Raw genomic sequence first — 20660 nt, 5'->3', positions numbered from 1 at the left:
TTTGTGTGCGTGGCCTCGACTGGGCTTTGTAGCTGTGCCGGGTGACAAGGGTAAGGCTTTCGGTGTGAAAGGTTCTCAGGTTGAGCATAGGTTTAAGAGTTCTGGGACGAGCGGCTAGGAGTGTCTCTACGGGTGCTTTCCCTCATGGTGGACTAGCCAGTGTGTACCGAGTTCTTACTGTGCAGTACAGACAGATCTGTGCTTGTACCTGGCTTGCTTTTCCTTCGTAATCCTGAAGCATCCTGAGGTAATGCCAAGATTAACCCTATTTCCTGCTGAGGAAATGGCCAGGCTCGTCTCGTGAGATCTGGAGTAGGGGGTGGCATGAAGGCGTAGCTGTCCTGTTAACTGTACCATGTTCTCTGTGTAATCCTTGTTTAGCCGGGAACCCACAGTGTCAGAAGTATTCAGAAGCTTTCTCCTAAAACTGCCTTTCAAGAAGTGTCACCTACAGGGACCTAGAAGGATGGCTTAGGGGTTAGGTGCATTAGCCACTCTGGCAGAGGACCCAGGTTTAGTTGCCAGCATCGTACAACTCTCTTTAATTCCAGTTCAGAAGGCCTCGTTCTGACCTCTGTGGGCACTGCACACACATGGTGCAAAAACCTATGCATATAAAAATTCATTATACAACATTATATACAATATGCAGTGTACTTTTTTGACCATTTGTGTATGGTGGAGGCACTGGTTAATGTTGGTCTGTCTGTCTGTCTGTCTGTCTGTCTGTCTGTCTGTCTGTCTGTCTCTCCCCCACAGCTATTTTTGAGGCAGAATCTCTCACTAAACCTAGAGGTCACTATTTTGGCCCCACTGGCTGAAACTGCCCAGTAAGCCGCTGGGGTCTGCTTGTTCCTGCCTTCTTGCTCCCAGTGCTTGCGTTAGAGCTGTGTGCCCTGATGCCGGGCAGACCTTTGTGTGGGTGCTGGGGATCCAGACGCAAACCCATGCACTTGCACACAGAGTACTTTCCTGACTGAGCCTTGCCCCATGTACTTGCACACAGAGTACTTTCCTAACTGAGCCTTGCCCCATGCACTTGCACACAGAGTACTTTCCTAACTGAGCCTTGCCCCATGCACTTACACACAGAGTACTTTCCTAACTGAGCCTTGCCCCATGCAGTTGCACACAGAGTACTTTCCTAACTGAGCCTTGCCCCATGCACTTGCACACAGAGTACTTTCCTAACTGAGCCTTGCCCCATGCACTTGCACACAGAGTACTTTCCTAACTGAGCCTTGCCCCATGCACTTGCACACAGAGACTTTCCTGACTGAGCCTTGCCCCATGCACTTGCACACAGAGACTTTCCTGACTGAGCCTTGCCCCATGCACTTGCACACAGAGACTTTCCTGACTGAGCCTTGCCCCATACAGTTGCACACAGAGTACTTTCCTGACTGAGCCTTGCCCCATGCACTTGCACACAGAGACTTTCCTAACTGAGCCTTGCCCCATGCACTTGCACACAGAGTACTTTCCTGACTGAGTCTTGCGCCATGCAGTTGCACACAGAGTACTTTCCTAACTGAGCCTTGCCCCATGCACTTGCACACAGAGACTTTCCTGACTGAGCCTTGCCCCATGCAGTTGCACACAGAGTACTTTCCTAACTGAGCCTTGCCCCATACAGTTGCACACAGAGTACTTTCCTAACTGAGCCTTGCCCCATGCAGTTGCACACAGAGTACTTTCCTAACTGAGCCTTGCCCCATGCACTTGCACACAGAGACTTTCCTGACTGAGCCTTGCCCCATGCACTTACACACAGAGTACTTTCCTAACTGAGCCTTGCCCCATGCACTTGCACACAGAGACTTTCCTGACTGAGCCTTGCCCCATGCAGTTGCACACAGAGTACTTTCCTGACTGAGTCTTGCGCCATGCACTTGCACACAGAGTACTTTCCTAACTGAGCCTTGCCCCATGCAGTTGCACACAGAGTACTTTCCTAACTGAGCCTTGCCCCATGCACTTGCACACAGAGACTTTCCTGACTGAGCCTTGCCCCATGCACTTACACACAGAGTACTTTCCTAACTGAGCCTTGCCCCATGCACTTGCACACAGAGACTTTCCTGACTGAGCCTTGCCCCATGCAGTTGCACACAGAGTACTTTCCTGACTGAGTCTTGCGCCATGCAGTTGCACACAGAGACTTTCCTAACTGAGCCTTGCCCCATGCACTTGCACACAGAGTACTTTCCTGACTGAGTCTTGCGCCCAGCCCTCATTCTACCATGTGTATCAAAGATGGAGCTGCTGTCACTATGAGAACTCTCGTCAAACTAGTCTCTAGAGCTTAGGCCCTGAGTGTCCTAGTATCTGCAGCATTTGTTCAGTTCCCCGTACAATATTCAGCCAAGCTCCCAGTCCTGGGCTTTGTTTTAATTGCTATTCTATTGCTGTGAAGAGACACCGTGACCAAAGCAGCTCTTACAAAGGAAAGCATTGAATTGGGACTGGCTTACAGGTTCAGAGGCTAGAGCAGTAGCTAAGAGCTTTACATCCTGGTCCACAGGCAGGAGAGGGAGAGAGGGAGGAAAGGAGGAAGGGAGGAGACAGACAGACAGACAGAACATGAACAGACACTGGGCCTGCTGTGGACTTTTGAAACTTCAGAGCACACTCTCCAGCGGCACACCTCCTCCAACAAGGCCACCCCACCTAATCCTTCCAAACTGTTAATCAAGTAGAAATGAAACCTACAAATAGATATGCCTCTGGGCTATTCACATTCAAACCACCGTAGGTCTGCCTCTCTTAAATAAATTAGTCCTGGGCAGAGACAAACCCCCTAGAGCAGGGCTTAGGCTCTTGCCCTTGTTCCCACCTCATGTGGCCTCTTTGTTCCTTGCAGAAATTAATGAGCATAAATTACCTGGGCAGCGTGTACCCCAGCAGGGCGGTAATCACCACCATGAAGGAGCGCCGGGTGGGCAGGATCGTGTTTGTGTCCTCTCAGGCAGGACAGCTGGGGCTGTTTGGCTTCACCGCCTACTCTTCATCCAAGTTTGCCATAAGAGGATTGGCAGAAGCTCTGCAAATGGAGGTAAAGGGTGCATCTACGTCTGTGTGTCTTCTGAATCAGCGCTGGGGGCTGGGGGCGGGCGGTGTCCTCTCCTAGCTTCTTTGCCAAAGGCTTAGGAAGCTGATATCTGCAAAAACAACAAAGAAAACCTAACTCAGTTGTGAGTTCTGCGTTCTATACTCTTTTTTTTTTTTCTTTCGGAGCTGGGGACCGAACCCAGGGCCTTGCGCTTGGTAGGCAAGCGCTCTACCACTGAGCTAAATCCCCAACCCCTGCGTTCTATACTTTTATCTTATGAAATTTATACACAGGAGGAGGCAAAATGACTGTGAGGGTGGAGGGATTGTCTGCTGTATAGAGTACTTGAAATCCCTTCCTGGCGTTGGTCTGCTTCTGCTTGAGTGAGCAGAGGTATCATTACATAGACAACTTTCTTAAAGATCTGGAGGTGACTCTGGGGGAAATGCTTCTTGTCCAGGTTGGGTACTAGGGTTTGGCTCTCCAGCATTCGCATGTATGTTGGGTTGGTTAGCAGTCTGCCTGTCATTCTGAGCTCAGCAGGTGAAGACAGGATACCCAGAGCACCGTGGCTAACAAGTCCTCTCAGTCTGAGTCCAATTGAGAGAGGCCTACCTCAAAGAACAAGATAGAGGATCATCAAGAAAAACTCAACATTGGGTTTAGACCTCTGCACACACGTGCTGGGTTAATAGGGCATGCGTGGCTGTGAAACTGCAAGAGAAGAGCCTGGTGATTCTTTTGCAGTTACTCTCAAGGACTCTTTGCAGATACCCACGTTGGTGTGTGTACATGTCTGTATGTGTGAAATGTGTGCAGAAGCTTCTGCATGCTACTTTCTGGAAAGGGAAATTGAACTTTTAGTGAATTCAGTGAGTTACTTAGATGCACATCGTCACTTGGTGACAGGTACTAACAAGCCTTAGGCCTGTGACTGCAAGCCCCATCATCCTTCGCAGCAGAGGATGTGGGCGGAAGTTAGCAAGGGCACCTGGCAGCTGCTTTATCTGGCTTGGGTTTTAGTCTTAGAATCTATGCAGGTGCAGAGTTTGAGAGATAAAAATAGATGCCCATTAAGGCCTTTCCCGTGGTCTGACAATAAGATTCACAAACTGATGGCAAAGTGTATCTGTGGGTGACTGCTTTTCATTTCAGAGGGAGCAGGGACCCAGTGGCTGCAACAGAATCCCTGAACTTCTTGATGGCAAGAGCAGTCTTCATGCTGCTTGCTGGAGACTAAGTCTCCTTCACTCCTGTGCACTAGAAGCATTGTTACCTAAATAAACAAAAACACACCATCTAAAAGACTGCCATTTTATTTGGAGAAGATAATTGAGGCTTTTGTAGCAAAATTTGCCTCAAACCAAGATTCCCTTATAAACAAATAATTATTTTTTGAAATGTAGATAATTTGATCAGTTTTTCATGAATAAAATCAACATAGTTGCTTAAATGCTTAATGCTTTAGGTAAACTTTTTGTTTTAATTAACTTTTTAAGTCTTTCTAGTTACCACCCTGTTCCCTGCGACAAACTCTGAAAATAAACTCTGAAAATGTGGGCACAGTATATACTCGAATGCTATGTGGGTATTTTGGATTTGATTTTTTTTTCCCAGAGCTGAGGATCGAACTCAGGGCCTTGCACTTGCTAGGCAAGCGCTCTACCACTGAGCTAAATCCCCAACCCCTTTCTTTTTTCTTTTGCAGTCTCTTAAATACAAATTTATTATTTAAAGGCTTTTCAAAAACACAATGTCTCTAGAACGTGTATTTCTGAAGTCATTTATAGCCAGAGATGTATTCAAGGTTCAACCAAAACGAAGCAGGACTCCCCATCCAGCACCTCTCCTGCTCTTACTCAGACCGTTCCTGCCCCCTGCCCCATCTCTTCCCACTAGTAGACCAGTAAGCTGGAGCTCGGATTCTTTGGTTTGATGTAAGCAGCTGGGGTTCCCTCTCCAGCCCCAGTGTTCTTCTTTTAACAGAACAGCTCTTAGGAGGCACTTCTTTTTTTTTTTTTTATGGTAAACTCCTTCTTCGGCAAGACATCCATTGTCTTGCCTGCTGGAGGCTGATGCCAGGTGGAATGGAGAAAATGGAGACAGGTTGGGAGAAGGCGGGGTGGGAGAGTAGAAAATGGCCATTTCCTAGGGACTGAGAGAAACAAATGAGCTAGGTGTGATTCGGTGAGATCAGATGTAACGCTCATCATCAGAGTCGAATGTTCGCTAAGCTGTCCTCTTTGTGTGGGTTGTAATGTTAACAGAGAGAGGTGTAGGAATGATTCTGTATGCTCTGGTTTTTGCAGATTATGTGAACGAGAGCATCAGGAGACCGGGAACTGGGCGATGGACAGCGAATTGTCCATTTAGTTCATGCCTATATGTGAGAATATGTGGGCGTACAGTAGTAATTTAGTAAGCATTTGCTGGAAGCACTCACCCATAGGCTAAGCAGGATAATTGTGCTTGATGATTACAGAAACAGCGTTGGTTCCAAAGGTGACTGACCGGTTCCTCTCCACCTTGCTGTTTATGGTCCCTCCCCATGAGAGAGCTGTCGTAACTGTAGATTGAGAGACACGACTTTGAATTTTATTTATTATATAGAAGTACACTGTACCTGTCTTCAGACACAGGCTATGATACCAGAAGAGGGCATCAGATTTCATTATAGATGGTTGTGAGCCACCATGTGGTTGCTGGAATTTGAACTCAGGACCTCTGGAAGAGCAGTCAGTGCTCTTAACCACTGAGCCATCTCTCCAGCCCGAAACATGGTTTTGATGATTATAATAACTACTGCAGCCCTAACTGTGGAGGCAAAGCAATGGGGGAGGCACTGCAGAGTGGGTCCGAGAAACCGGTCTTTGTGACGCCTAATTATCACTTTTTTTTTCTTTTGAAGCCATTTTTCTCTGGTCCCAATACAGGGCTGACCTCCAGAGACATTTTATTAAGTCACCATCTCGAGAGCAAGTGTGAGAAAAGTCACTCTCACTCATCACTGCTCAGGCTGGCTCACTTAAGAGTCAGATTGGCCTGGAAGACAGCAAGCACTCCCTGGCAAGGCCAAGCCATGTACCCGCATGGAATGGAACCAACTTTCGTTCCTGCGGTCACTTGGATGGGTGCACTGTACCTACTGTTTTCTCTCTTGACCCATGTAACCCTCCCCAAGGCTTCATAGCTGTGTCACTAAGAGAATCTGGGAGCTGCAGAGCAGGCTCCCTGGTAGAAGGGTGGGGCTGTGGAATGCTGTTGGAGTTCTTCCTTAAGATTTTTAGCCCTAGCCTTGTTGCCGCCCCTTCCAATTGCCCGGATGTCTTTATGAGGACAACAGTAAGTAAGAAGGCAGGCCAAAGTGAACCTGATGGCCCGAACCTTTGGATTGCTGGTTACCAGGCAATAGAGGAGCGGACGATGGCAACGGGGCTGCTGGTGGACAGTTTTGGGAAACTGGGCGTCGAAAAGGACTTCTGGGATCTCTGGGGTGTCTTCATCAGTAGAGTGGCTGACTGGGAAGAGAAAGAGGGAGGCAGACGGTGTTGGAAGAGCTAGAGTGAGGCAGGAATAGGCGTAGTAGCTATAAAGAAAACCAGGGGAACCTATGGAGGTGTGGTGAGGTATGGGCGGTTGGGGGTGCCTCAGCAGGCCCATTTTAAGGCATCTCTTCCCCCTGAGGGTCCCACCACAGATAATATGTTGAGGGCATGGGGAGGGGAGTTAAGAGGGTAGTATGGGCAGAAAAAGGCAGAGAGAGAAGAGTCAGCCATGAGTGTGAGAGAGGGGAGAGGGGAATGAGGAGAGAAAGGACAAAGGGGGAAGAGGGTAGAGCAAGAGGGAACAAGAGAGTGAGAAGGGGGCAAGCAACCCCTTTTACAGTGTCAGGCATACCTGACTGTTGCCAGGTAACCGAGGGGTGGAGTTTAGGATGCTAACAGGCCTGTTTATAGGAGTTGCTTGGCTGGTTCTACTTTGGGGGTCTGTCCAGCGTGAAGATACTTTCTGCCGATGGATGCTGTGTGGGTGGTTGTACAGGGACTTCTGCAGGGATGGATAGAGTTCCAGTCCTGGATTCAGGCACAGCAATGCACAGCAGGGTAGTCACTGGGAGACACAGTATTTTACAGTTGAAATGATCATAACAGTATTGGAAGCAGCCTGAAACGCAGAAGAACTAACCTCATAGGTAGGGCATAGACCTGCCTCCTGCCTTGAAACTGTTCCGTTTGTGGGCAGAGTCTGTGATAAACTTGCACACTGTCGTTCCACAGCACGCGCAGCGTGCACAATCCTCCCTGGGCAGCTCCCAGCCCCTGCCTGGTCAGCAGGAAGGAAGAACCCGACTAGAAGGGGCTTGACACACTCGAGAGCCAGCTATGGTCCAGTGTGGGTCAGGGGAACTCATGCTACTGTTTCTAAGTCATCTTCATGGAGAAGGCCCCTTGGACATTTTGTGGCTGTTCACTGACGGCCTGACAACCATCAGTGTTGTCAATCTTCCCAATGCTATGGCCCTTTCATCTACCTCATGTCATGGTGGCCCCTGACCATAAAGTTGTTTCATTGCTACTTCATAACTGTAACGTCATGAATCAGAATGTATCTGATATGAGGATATCTGATGTACAGCCCCCCAAAGAGTCTGTGACCCCAGCTTGGCACCGATGCTCTAAGAATCAGGGCAGCTGAGACTGGGTACAGGGATGAATACAAATGCAAAGTGTTGTTTACTGAGAATGCAAACCTTGTTTGTGTGAGCAGGTGAAGCCGTATAATGTGTACGTCACTGTGGCCTACCCACCAGACACTGACACTCCGGGGCTGGCGGAGGAAAACAAAACGAAGGTCAGTATTCCTTCATAACGCGTTCTGTGAGGCGTGCGCGCACGATGGTGTGTGTGTGTGTGTGTGTGTGTGTGTGTGTGTGTGTGTGTGAGTGTGAGTGTGATATGTGTGTTCTGTGTATGTGATATGCGTGTTCTGTGTGTGCTGTGGCGTGTGATACATGTATATTGTCTGTGTGTTATGTGTGTGTGATGGATGCTGTGTGTTCTGAGTGAGGTGTGTGTGATGTATTTTGTGCATGTGTGTGCGTGCACACACGCACACATGTGTGTGTATGTGCGTACGTATGTATGCATGTTTGGGAGTGTGCGGGTGTGGATAGAGACTAGAGAACAACCTTGGGTATCCTTCAGGTGGTGTCCATGGTTTTGAGACAGGGCCCCCCACTGTCCTGAGTTGTCAAGTAGGCCCTGCTGACTGGCCGGTGAGCGTTCTCCTGTCTCTGCGTCCTCGTGGCTGGCTTCACAGGTGCGTGTGCTCAGAGGCCAGATAGGCAGGCGCTTTATCTCCCTAGCCCTGCTCTGCAGCTTTAGTGTCATTTTTGTGAATTTACCCCACTATGGCCTGGCCATTTACCAGGTAGTGGGTCTGTGGGGTGCAGGGTGTCAAGCCAAGGTTTGACTTTCCGGGCAAAGCTTCCTCCTCTCTTTTTCTACTCTCCAGTCCCTTTTCTTAAAGTTGAACTTGTTTCCAACTTTTAGCCCAGTGTTCTCTCATACGATGTAGTTGTCTAATGCTGCCTGTGGCCTATTTCTCCCACTTCTGATCCCCAGAGGGAGCCATTCACACATGTGTCTAAAACCAATCCATGCATGCGTACGTACCTACATAACGTGCGTGTATGCACTCATACATATATACATTCATACATACCTACACACAGTCATGCGTATTTTAACTAGGAAAGCTAAATGCTGGGCCTCAGCTCTACTTTGCTCTCCCTGGGTCACCTCTGATGGAGTCAGACTCTATGTTTATGTGCAACTTTATGAATGTTATTGAAGTCGAGCCTCTGTATAATGGCATTTCCTTTCTTGTGTGTATCTATTTAACTGTGAGCATTTGAAGCTCATTCACTGGGGAGAACTGAATCTTTTGGTCCATGTGAACTTGTGGTTTCTGTTACTTTCACTTTTCATCCCTCAAAGCCTTGTCTCATCTCCTGACAGGACACAGGCCCGGGCGGGGGGTGGGGCAGCATCCTCTGCACTCCACTGTCGCTTGTTGGGGTCTGCGCCTTCCACTTCTGTCATTCCTCTGCTCACTTTGGTGGCCCTTCAGTCGTGCCAGAGAAAGGCCCGTGAGAGGTAACATTTGTTAGAACCCGCCTTCACAAAACTGGCACCTTCCTCTTGCTATCTTTTTGTTGTTGTGTTTGGTAGGTTGTTTTACTGGATGGGAGTTAAAAATGATGGTCCTCACAGCTTCTCACTGAGTTCTAGCTTCCACAGTTCCTGGGGACCCACTGACCAAATGCCTGAGAGAAGCAGCCTGAATGGGTTTCTTTTGGCTCACGGTTCAGAGACGCCCGCCCATCAGGACAGGGAGAACTGGGCAGGCAGATCAGTTCTCTTTTCAGGGAGCAGAAAAGGGGGGTACGGCATACAGACAGGCGAGCCATAACCTCAGCAGCACATTCCTCCCCCTGGGCCTCCACCTTTCCCCACCTTACCTACCGCAATGCACTTGGGCCATGCCTTCAGCAGTGACTGAGCACCCTCAGACTTATGGGCGGTGTGGGCTGCTGGCGGTGTTTGTTTGTGACATTCCTTTTCCTTCTTATCTTTTACAATGTCACTTTACATGAAGTGTTCTCGTTTCATATGCTAGATCGGGGGTAGCCCTGTTGTTCTGTCTCTCGCTCACATGCTCCCGGTCTGGAACATCTGCCTCACTCTTGCCCCTGGGAGTACTTGGAAGCATTCTTTGTGTAGTTATTTCGTAGGAGCCCCGCTTTCCTGGCTGACCACATCACCTCCTCACTCACTCACAGTTTCTTTCTCCTCCAACTTTGCGTTGATATTTTGATTTCTACTAATTTTTTTTAAAGCTTAGATCTGTCCGTCATGGGTTTGTCTCGGTGACTGTTCTGTTGTTGTGAAGAGAAACCAAGACCAACATAACATAAAAGAGAGCATTTATTTGGTGCTGTCTTACAGTTTCATAGGACTAATCCGTTATCATCATGGTAGGGATCATGGTGGCAGGTAGGCAGACATGGTGCTGGAGAAGGAACTGAGAACTAAATCCTGACCCACAGGCTGCGGGCAGAAAGAGACACTGTGCCTCAGACCTGCTAAGCAAGCATATTTGCTGCATACTCCTCAAGTCTGAAGCCAGTAAGGTAGTGACTTCCCTGAGAGTTGGTTGTTTAACCCCCAGTAAAGTTTGGGACAGATTTCTGGTGACTAGAGCCTGCACTGATCTGTGGGCCCTGTAGGGGGCGGCAGACACCCTTCTAACTCAGTGCACCCTGCATGTCCCTACCCACCTGGTTTGGAGGAACAGCAAATCAATGGGATGTCTGTCCTCTCAAAATCTTAAAAATGCAAAACAAACAAACCCCGGCTTTTGTAAGCATTTAGCATGTCCCTGTAATTAGAGGTGGCAGGTCAAGGGTTGCAAGCCTGCCCACAAAACCAGACGTGGAAGAATAAATATATTCTAGGCTTTCTCCTCAAGCCTATGCTGAGAGTCACATTAGTCTCCCGTGGCTTACTGCTCCAGCTCAAAACTTTTCTTTTGAAGAATGTCTGGATGTGTGTGTAAAGTGATACTAAGAAAAGCCAATCGGAAAACACAAAAAGGTAACTGCTCACAAGTAAATTAGGACACAAAGTGTGAATACAGAAGTAGCTGTAACATGAATTAATGAAGAAATGAATGAGAGGAGGGAGGGAGAGAGAATAGGAGGCAGGGGGGAGGAGAGAGAGAAACTGAGACACAAGGAGCAAGGAATTAGGAAAGCTGTTCTGAGCTAAGTGTGAGTCTGACCGACCTTGATCTGTCTCTTGAGGAGCAGAAGCCTGTGATTTGTGTAACTGTCTCTCAGCCAAAGTAGGGACTAGGCAGCGTTGATGCTCAAATGCCAGTGTCTTCGCTTCCTCTGCTCGTCCCTGAGCAAGTAGATGCAGTTCTTCAATGGGGCCTCGGCCGAGACTGTCCTCACTCAGGCTCCGTCTGTCCCCAGCATCACTCCTCTGCTCGGTGGGGACTCTATTCAGAATGGAGGCTCTATCCTGAGACAGGCCATGTTTGCTCAGTCACAGGGACAAGCCTCTGTGCACATACTGGCTGGCAGTTGTCTGGCCAGTAAGAGGAGGGGCCCATCCTCACAGTGACACACTGATCTACTCCACCAGCTCCAACCCCAACAGTCCTGACTAGAGCCAGGCTTGCGCCACAGGAAACAAACAGCAAGCACCTCCATAGCATGCATGGGCAGTGGACATGAGCATTCCACAGGTGCAAAACTGACCTAGAATCTAGATTGATCTTTATCTTAAACAGACTTACTTGTTCAAAGGTCGAAAAATGACAGTTCTTTGTAATCAGTCTGTAAGACATTCATTTTAATTCAGTGGACGCTAATTTGTGTATTTCCCCCACTTGCAGCCCCTGGAGACCCGGCTTATCTCAGAGACCACAGCTGTTTGCAAACCAGAGCAGGTGGCCAAACAAATTGTCAAGGATGCCATAGTAAGTAAAAGCCGTTGTGTGGCCTTCTGTCCTACTTGTATTTATATTTCCGAGCTGCACATCAGGACTCACTTCAGAGCAGAGCATTCAGCCTGGGGTCGGGTTTGTCTGATGTTAGCCGCCACAACCCCCACATGCTTTCCATGGATTCAGTACTAACCTGAGGGATAGAATCCCGCTACTGTGAGAGAACTGAAGCTCTCAGAAAGCAGATGGCCACGACATCAGGAGAGGCGCCGTCTTCTGGTTTTTATTTGTAGTGTTACTAGTGTTACTAATGTTACTGGTTTTATTTGTAATGTGTGGGTGTGAATGTCACCTTCTTACAGGAAAGGTTCTCTTCTACCGCAGGAGTCCAGGGGATTGAACTCACGTCAGGCTTGGTGTCTGGGTTTACGCACTGAGCCTGGCCTCAGGCCCTGCTTTATCCCTTCCCACGGTTTGAGACCATCTAAGGTACTTGGTTGCCAGGCTCAGGGTGGGTTTTTCTTTCCCTTCCTGTTTCCTGTTACCACTTTTCTCATGGTTCACAGCCAGAGGTAAAGCACAGGCCGCTGGCCCCACCGGTCCCCGCAGTGTACCTCCTCTCCCACTTAATTTGTGGGGAGTTGGCTTTAGAAACCATTTGAAGCATTATATACAACGCCCACCATGCACCACAGTTCGTAGGACCACATTCCGATTAACCCACTGTAGAGCAAGTCTGAGGGATGTGCATAAACTCAGTGACCTGCATGACTTTGGAAAATCTAGAGTCTGCTGTCATAAACAGTGCCCAGACAACATGGGGCAGCTTCTAAATAGCACAAGGGGTGTTGTGCCAAGATTAGCGGAACACGGTAAGAGCAGCCTCACCAGCACCCCTGAAGGCCTGGTGAGACTGCTCAGTGGGTAAAGGGATGGACCCCCAATCCTAATAACCCACGTTCTTCACACTCCAGTAGTGGAAGGAGAGAACGACCTCCTCAACTCCAGTTCCAGGGGCTCCCATGCCCTCTTCTGGCCTTTCTGGGTACTGCACATGCCACACATATTTTTTAAAGCTGAAAACAACAGCGACAAAAGGACTGAGTTCCTAGCACTGACATAAAAGGCCAGTGTGGTTGTTCCTACCTGTAACCTAAGCCCCATGTGGACAAACAGGCAGATTCCCAGAGCTTGTGAGCCAGCCGGCCCATCCAGGGTCACATGGAGACCCTTTCACAGAAGATATGGTGTAGGGTGATTGTGGTAGACATCCAACATTGACCTTTGATGACATATCCACAGACGTGCACATGGGACTGAGGTGGGGTGGACATACTTTGCCCTGGTTGCCTTCAGACGCTCACAGAAGTGGCATGGAGACATGGAAAGCTAATTTGGTTTTCCCTCGAGTCAAAACAAGCATCCTGCTTAAGATTTAAAAAATATGTATGGTATGTGTGAATGCCTGCATGTAGGCATGTGCACTGTGTATGTGCTGGTGCAGTACCCAAGAAGGCCAGAAGAGGGCACTAGAGCCCTGGAACGGTAGTTAGAGGAGGCTGTGCTGCTTTAGAAGTCTAGAATCCTCTATAAGAGTAAGTGCTTTCAACCATTGAGGAAGCTGCCTCACCAGCCCTGCCCCACCCCACCCCTGCTCAGGGCTTTAATGACTCCAAATAGAGCTTCCAATTTTGGCAAGATTCATCTCCTAAGTTTGCAGAGTTTTCCTTCTCTTGACCCCATTATACTTTTATAAATTAAACACACGCACACGTGTGTACACACACACACACACACACCATATATTTATCTGGGCTATATTTCTTTTGTTTGCTTGTTGGTTGTTTTTTGAGACAAGGTCTCACTATGTAGCTCTGGCTGTCCAAAAACTCACTGTATAGATCAGGCTGGCCTTGAACTCAGAGATACGCCTGCCTCTGCCTCCCAAGTGCTGAGATTGAAGGCATGTGCCATCACATCTGACAGGCCTATATTTCTCAATACTTGCCATGATAAATATTGAAAGTGTAGTTTTTAAAATATTTAATTGCAGGACCGGGGAGTGTAGCTCACTGGTGCTTGCCTTGCGTGTACATGGTCTTGGGCTCCATCACCAGCAGAAGATGGGAGAGAGATTTAGTTAGGAGATAAAGTCATTTGATATCAAAGAAATTGGGACTAGGGAGTGCCATGGTGGTTAAAAGCACTTGTTCTCATAAAGGCTCTAGAATCAGTTCCCACCACCACCCGGGGGCTCAGCAGCTCCTCAGGCAGCACGTTGTACCCACACATGCATGCAATCAACACACACACACACACACACACACAGAGTAGGAAATAGTAAAACTTAAATACATTTATTACCTCTTTAAACAGCTTTATTTATTCTTTTAATGTGTATTTTACCTGAGTGTATGTATGTATGTGCAGTGCCTGCAAAGGCCAGGAGTGCACTACATGCCTGGAACTGGACTTAAGGCAGAGTGTGTGTATGTATGTATGTATGTATGTATGTATGTATGTATGTATGTATTATGTTTTTATGTATGTGCAGTGCCTGCAAAGGCCAGGAGTGCACTACATGCCTGGAACTAGACTTAAGGCAGAGTGTGTGTGTGTGTGTGTGTGTGTGTGTGTGTGTGTGTATGTATGTTTGTATGTTTGTATGTATGTGCAGTGCCTGCAAAGGCCAGGAGTGCACCACATCCCTGGGTCTGGACTTAACAGGCATTGTCCCCTCTCTTTATGGTTTCTTTTTAATTGTGTATGTGTGTGTGTGTGTGTGTTGGAGGTCGGGGGTTAAGTAGGTCTGGGTGTGCGTATGTAAGGATAACAGTCAGAAGACAGATTTGAGGAGTCAGTTATTTCCTTCCCTGGGGTTCTGGATCAAACTTAGATCATCAGACTCAAGTGGCAAGAGCTTTTGTCTGCCAAGTCACACCTTTTCAGTTTCTTTAATATGGGGCTCCAGTAGCTTCAGACTCAATTGTAGCTGAGGGTGGCCTTGAATTACTAACTCTTCTCCCACTTCTCAAGTGCTGACTGATATTACGGGCACGTGCTCCTGTGCATGGTTCAAGCATAGGTGTTTTCAAACAGAAATTCATCAGGAAGAGTGGCATTGTATTTTCAAGAGCCTTACAAAGTCCACATGAATGGAAGCCAGCTGTTTCCGATGTCTGCTTCTGTGGCCAATCTGTTAAATACATTCTTTTTGAAACATTTGAAGAAAATCTGACTTTAAATAGATACATGGTTGGGAGGGAATGAGGTCTTCATGGCTTTTCAGATAATTATGGGCATAATGTTCTTTTTTATATTAACCCCCATCTTGACAATTAGGGGTTTCTTAAAGGTTGGCTGCAGTGTGAAATTAGAAAACCGCACCAATGAGTTTTTTGTTCTCTGTGACACTGAAATCCATGTCTTGTTTCTGTATTTGGAAACAAGCGTTAGTCATTTGGAAAAATATGGAATCTGAGTTATCAGAAGTCACATTCTTCAGAGATCAGGGAAATATCAGGAAGCCAACTGTCTCTTGCTGATGGATAGTTTTCATACATCTTAATTTTTCCCCGCACACATACGTACTCTGTGGTCTTCTTGCAAGCCACAAGTTCAGTTCATTTGTCTGCCCTATTTGTGCTTCAAGCCCAAGTCAGAATGTCCTAGCCTGCTGGTCGACAGTTGTTAAACAGGAAGCTTAGCTCTGAGGGCTTTTCTTCACAAGAAAAAGCCTCAGTATTGTTCCCAGTCAGGCTGGAGCAGTGAGTTTCTTATGTGTCACCTGAGAACAGGAGCCTTGTTCCCAGTGTCCTCCAGGAGATGGACTGGTTCCTGTGAATGCTGTGTATACTCCTGTGAAATAGCCCAGCTGGGGATGGCGCTCCATTGGTAGAGTGCCAGTCTAGCATGCATGAAGCCCTAGTTCCTCCCTAGTACCATATAAACAGCGTATGAGAACACAGGCCTGTAATCCCAGCACTTGTGCGGTAGAGAAGAAAGGATACAAAATCCAAGGTCATTCCCAGTTACAAAGTGAGCTCAAGGGCAGCTCGAAATCCTGCCTCAAAAATAAATAAGCCCCACACCTGTTTAATTGATGGATTAAGGCCCTGGTTATACTGAGTAGCAAAGAAGTGATGCATAGCCCATGGGGGGCAGATCGGACAGCCCGAGATCCAGGTACACTGTGCAGACAGCATGCAGTGGACCATTCTTCCTGGGATGTCCCAGGTAGCTTTCTCAGACCTTGGCTGACCACGGGTACATGAAGAGGAGAGGGGAGCTTGTATGAAGGAGAAATGTCCTCAGGATTACTACTTAATAAAATGGGGAGCTTTGCTGTTTTAATCATGTGTTTTTAAGTGTGATGTGTCTTTCAGGTTCATAAAGACTTTCTGTTGTGTGTGTGTGTGTGTGTGTGTGTGTGTGTGCCCGCGCTTGTGTGTGTTTCTTTGTTGCTGCGATGGTGGTGGCAGTGACTGCGTTAGGCCCATACCCTGAGAAGCTCTGCTTCGTGTTGTAGCACTTTTGTCCATAAGTATAAAGGCCAGTAGCCGAGCAGCTAATGTCTCAGTGTTATGTGACAGTTTCCTTGTCCCTTGAGACCCTGAAAAGGTCTGGAACCCACAGGGATCTGTGGACTCATACTTTCAGAACTGGACATATTTTAAGTCTATGTGTCCACTTTTAGCTCTGGTATATTCTAAGTTGCTATGCTAGCCCACCTAAAGTGAAGGGACACACTTCAAACTAACTCCAAACTTATTATTTATTTATTTTCTTTTGCTTGCTTCTTTTCTAGCAAGGGAATTTTAATAGTTCTATTGGCTCAGATGGGTACATGCTGTCCTCCCTGACCTGTGGGATGGCCCCGGTGACTTCCATCACTGAAGGACTCCAGCAGGTAAGGCCTTTCATAGCCAGCAACCAGGCACACATACAGACAGATAAACTAACAAAACAAGAATTACCGTATCCAACTTCTGTGAGAAAAATACGTGCATAAGTTCTTTCCCTCATGTCTGTCTGTACACCGTGTGTGTGCAGTGCCCATGGAGGGCAGAAGCAAACACTGGGTTCCCTGGAACTGGTCTGACAGAGAGTAGGCTGCCAACCTGGTGCTGGCAGTCAAGTTTAGGCACTCTGGAAGGAGAGCTTATGCTCTGGACCTCTGAACCAGCTCTCAGGTCCGAGAGTTCACTCCTGTTGATAAGGTTCTGTCTTCCCAGGTAGTTAGGTGTAAGAGGATTCATTAACTCTTTAACTCTTAAGGAGTGGCCGAGGCTGGCGGGCAGTGTGGATGGCAGCCGTGTCATTAGAGCTCTGATGGAAGGACTGTTTGGGGACAAACCCTGGCCTTAGGGATCTATGCAAGGTGCATTCAGATAACTCCTAGTTCTTTTTCCTCAGGCATTTTCCTAACCTGTCACATTTGGAAATGTACTCCCTACCGTGTGTACATTTGTCTGACACTAAGCCTTGTTACTGCTGCTTTGGTTGATGTATTTTAACTAGCAGATCTTACTTAATAGAAAGTATAGCACGTTTCCCATATACCTGCCAACCATGGCCTCTGTCATTGAGTCCTTACAGTAGTGTGGTATCTTTATTTCAAGTGAGTCAGTATTGACATACTTTTCTCATAAAGCCCTCAGTTTACACTCTGGGTACTGCTGTGCTTCTGTGAGTCCTGTATCCGCCCATGGCTTCAGGGCACGTGGGATCATTCCACTGTCCTGAAACTCTCCCAAGACACTCTTTCATCACTTCCTGAGACCCTGGCTGTTTGCCATCCTTTGACTCCTTTGCCCTTCCTTGCCCAGTTTCTGTTTAGTTTTCTTGGTTTTTTTTTTTTTTTTTTTTTTTTTTTTTTTTTTTTTTTTTTTTGCACTCACTCAGACCATTACCTAAGGCTTTCTGGGAGAATGGGTCCTCCTCACTTCACTTTGTGTCCCCTCTGAGGCAGCCACCCCTCTTAGCAAAGCCTCCACCATTGTCCCACTGCCTGGAAGTGTGCACCTGCCTCCTGCTGCTCTCTCTGGAGTGCCTGCTGTTGCCTTCAGCATGGACCAGGGCTGGCTCTCCTGCATAATACCCATGCTGATTTCCTTACATAGCCGTATCATCATTACCGTTAGATCTGAATCTGAGAAAATGTTCTTTCTCCTCACAGCTGAAGTTACAGTATTATTTTTTGTCCTTTCTGATATTTTTTTACCCTGAGATTCTTGAAATGGAAACCTTGAACTTGGGATCCTTCTCAAGTGCGTTACCTCAGGTACACGCTGCCAGGCCTGTCTTTTGTGGTACTCGGAGGAAGCCAGGACTCCATGTGTCCTGAAGACACTTAACCAGCTAGCCACATGCCCAGCCTTGAAATTTATTATAAATTCATTGCTGGCCTTGCTCTTCAGATATTTACAAATTTCAAAACACCTGATCGCACGTCAAACCTCTCACTTTCTTTATCTTATTGTCAGAAAAGGATACCTGGGAGATAGTGTGTCCTTAACTCTCTGAAAATGAGTTGCTTTAGTGAGAGACGGTCACTGGGAAGGGTCAATGGCTGTGGATAATTCCCGCCTTACCCGAGACAGTGGTTTCTTCCTCACTTGATTATCTTTCCACCACAAGCTGAGCATATTTCCCCCCCCCCCCCCCGCCTCCTCACCCCCGCCCCTGTCCTTGCAGCCACTTGGAAGGCTGAGCCAGAGGGTCACTGGTGATTACAAGCTGAGAGCAGTCTAAACAACATAGTAAGACTTCGCCTCACTAAATGAACATCCGTTCAGGTAGGAGAGGAATATATACTTCTCACTTCACTCTCCGGAGCACCCAGCAGAGGGGCTCGCTACTCAGAACATCTTGCTTGTATCGAAGCCATCTGGAATGTGGGATTGCACTGTCTCTACGAGTTATAACCCGGTCTTCTAAGAATACCTAGTTTGTTCTTTTTATACTTGGAATTTGTTAATGCAGATAAATGTTGTTGTCTGTGGCCATCCAGTGTACAAAGCAGACCTATTCTGTTCTCGAGAATTCCTGGCATTTACAAAGTTTTCATTATACTTGTTCTTGGAGCAGATTAGATGTGTCCTGGAAACTGTTTAGAAGAGATTTAATACTGTAAAATGGGCTATTGTGCTGTCCTGTTGGATGAGCTGACAGGTCCCCCCTTTATCTTGCAGGTGGTCACCATGGGCCTTTTCCGAACAATCGCTTTGTTTTACCTTGGAAGTTTTGATAATATAATTCGCCGCTGCATGGTGCAGAAAAGAAAGCCTGAAGTCGGAGACAAAACTGCCTAAGTCTTGCCCCTTGGACGAAAGACTGAATCCAATGATTTGTCTGGTGTGCTGCTAATGGAGCTCAAGTTTTGGCCTGCAGACTCTTGTGTCTTGTTTTTGAATGTGTGAGATTGGACCCCATGCTCCTCGGAAATCTGGCTGCAAACAGAGGGACATGAAGCCATCTCTACAACGTTACTGTTAACACTATGCAAATACGGTTTTCTGGGTTTTGCGGGTGATAGTGTAAGTACTAACAGCAGGAAAACAGGGTAAAGAGCAGAAGGCAGAATGCTAAATTCAGCTTTCCGGTTATATAGCCCCATCCTGCCCATAGCGATCAAGAAATGTACTTTGTGGCACATAAGAATTTCTGAGGATTTCTTTTGGTTTTTGGTTTTAACTTTTCATGAAAGATGGTCTGGGTTTTTATTTGTCTTTTTTAATTTTTTGTATTTTTTCAGTGTATGTTATTCAAGGTGTGTCTTCAGGTAGCCCCTCATCTGACTCTCAGCACCTCTTGCTGTGCCTGGGACTCGCTTCTGCTAATGAAGCTGGTTTCTCTCTCTTTGATCCCATAAGGCTCGAGGGGGATGGGAGAGCAGCACAGAGGAAGGCAAGGGGTGAGTCCTTTGTGACAGCAAATGGGGCTTTCTTGTCTCCTTAGACTGACGCTTACCACGTTCTCATTTTTATTCAGGGGGAAAGACAGCCTCCTTACGTGTTATCTGAAGAGAAATAAAATCTCATAGAAGCTTGAAAGTTTACAGTTTCTTTAGTAGCTATGATGACCCGAAGTTCACATTCCATTCCAGCTCAGTTTCTAGTGCTTCTTGACGCTTTCTAGTTCTGCTGATGCTACCTTAATATTTTTATTTTTGTAAAAAAAAAAGAAAGAAAGGAAGGAAGGAAGGAGGAAGAAAAAAAGATGGAGACGAGTGCAAATGTTTTTGACCTGACTTTTTAAATTAATCCATGAATTCATTAAAATAAAAAACTTAAAAGCATTACATTCTTACTCTCAGAGAATACAACGGGGCTTTAGGGAAGGCAGCTGGTTGTGTATTTTTCCGTCTTACTGAAAGACGGTCGATTTTGAAGATGCTCATTTTGGAAGTTGGGTGTTGAGCTGCTCTGTCTCCCACACTGACTCTGAGCAGTATCTGCAGCACGGTAAGGAGCCCTCTGGCCCTTCTCGCCCTCCACAGCGGCCTGTGCGCGCCATGGGTGAGCCAGCAATGCGCATGCGCTGTGTGTTGCAGGCCTGCTGTTCCTTGGATGAGCCTGCTGCACATACCTCTGATGAGTCCAGCCTGATTCCACTCATCCTGTTTGTTGTTCCCAGGTTGCCACAGTTTCTATGTCCTGGCGCGTTTTACCCTGTCCTTCTTGTATACAAAATACTACACTCCAGTTCATTCCATCGGAAAAATACCACTACTTTCAAAGAAAAACTTTTTAACTGTTAAAAAACAAAAGAAAAAACAAACAAACAAAAAACCCCAACAAACAACAAAAGGGTTTGAAAATTTAGAAATTATTACCATGGCAAATGTTTGGTTTTGCTTTTTTTCTTTTTTTTTTTAAAGATTCATTTATTTTATGTATGTTAGTGCACTGTCACTGTCCTCAGACACACCAGACGAGGGCATCAGACCCCCATTACAGATGGTTGTGAGCCACCATGTGGTTGCTGGGAATTGAACTCAGGACCTCTGGAAGGGCAGATAATGCTCTTAACTGCTGAGCCATCTCTCCAGCTCTCCACACACCTTTTTTTTTTTTTCAAAGGTGAGTTT

At 47.0% G+C, this 20660-nt stretch overlaps 1 protein-coding gene across 2 annotated transcripts in view; it reads left to right on the top strand.

The window, feature by feature from the left end:
- Positions 1–20328, top strand: part of Kdsr (3-ketodihydrosphingosine reductase) — a 32014-nt gene extending 11686 nt beyond the window's left edge. Inside the window, 5 exon segments of one of the 2 annotated variants that reach the window (NM_001108342.1) lie at positions 2864–3055; positions 7820–7903; positions 11519–11602; positions 16377–16478; positions 18763–20328. In NM_001108342.1, coding sequence (NP_001101812.1) covers positions 2864–3055; positions 7820–7903; positions 11519–11602; positions 16377–16478; positions 18763–18882 — 582 coding nt within the window. In that variant the 3' untranslated portion in view covers positions 18883–20328. 2 annotated transcript variants of the gene reach the window in all.
- Positions 20329–20660: the final 332 nt, after the last annotated feature.

This window comes from Rattus norvegicus, chromosome 13, assembly GCF_021556685.1.
Source record: "Rattus norvegicus strain SHRSP/BbbUtx chromosome 13, alternate assembly SHRSP_T2T, whole genome shotgun sequence".
Lineage (NCBI taxonomy): Eukaryota > Metazoa > Chordata > Mammalia > Rodentia > Muridae > Rattus > Rattus norvegicus.
The sequence above is the reverse complement of the archived record's forward strand: the minus strand, read 5'-3'. Positions and strand labels throughout refer to the sequence as shown.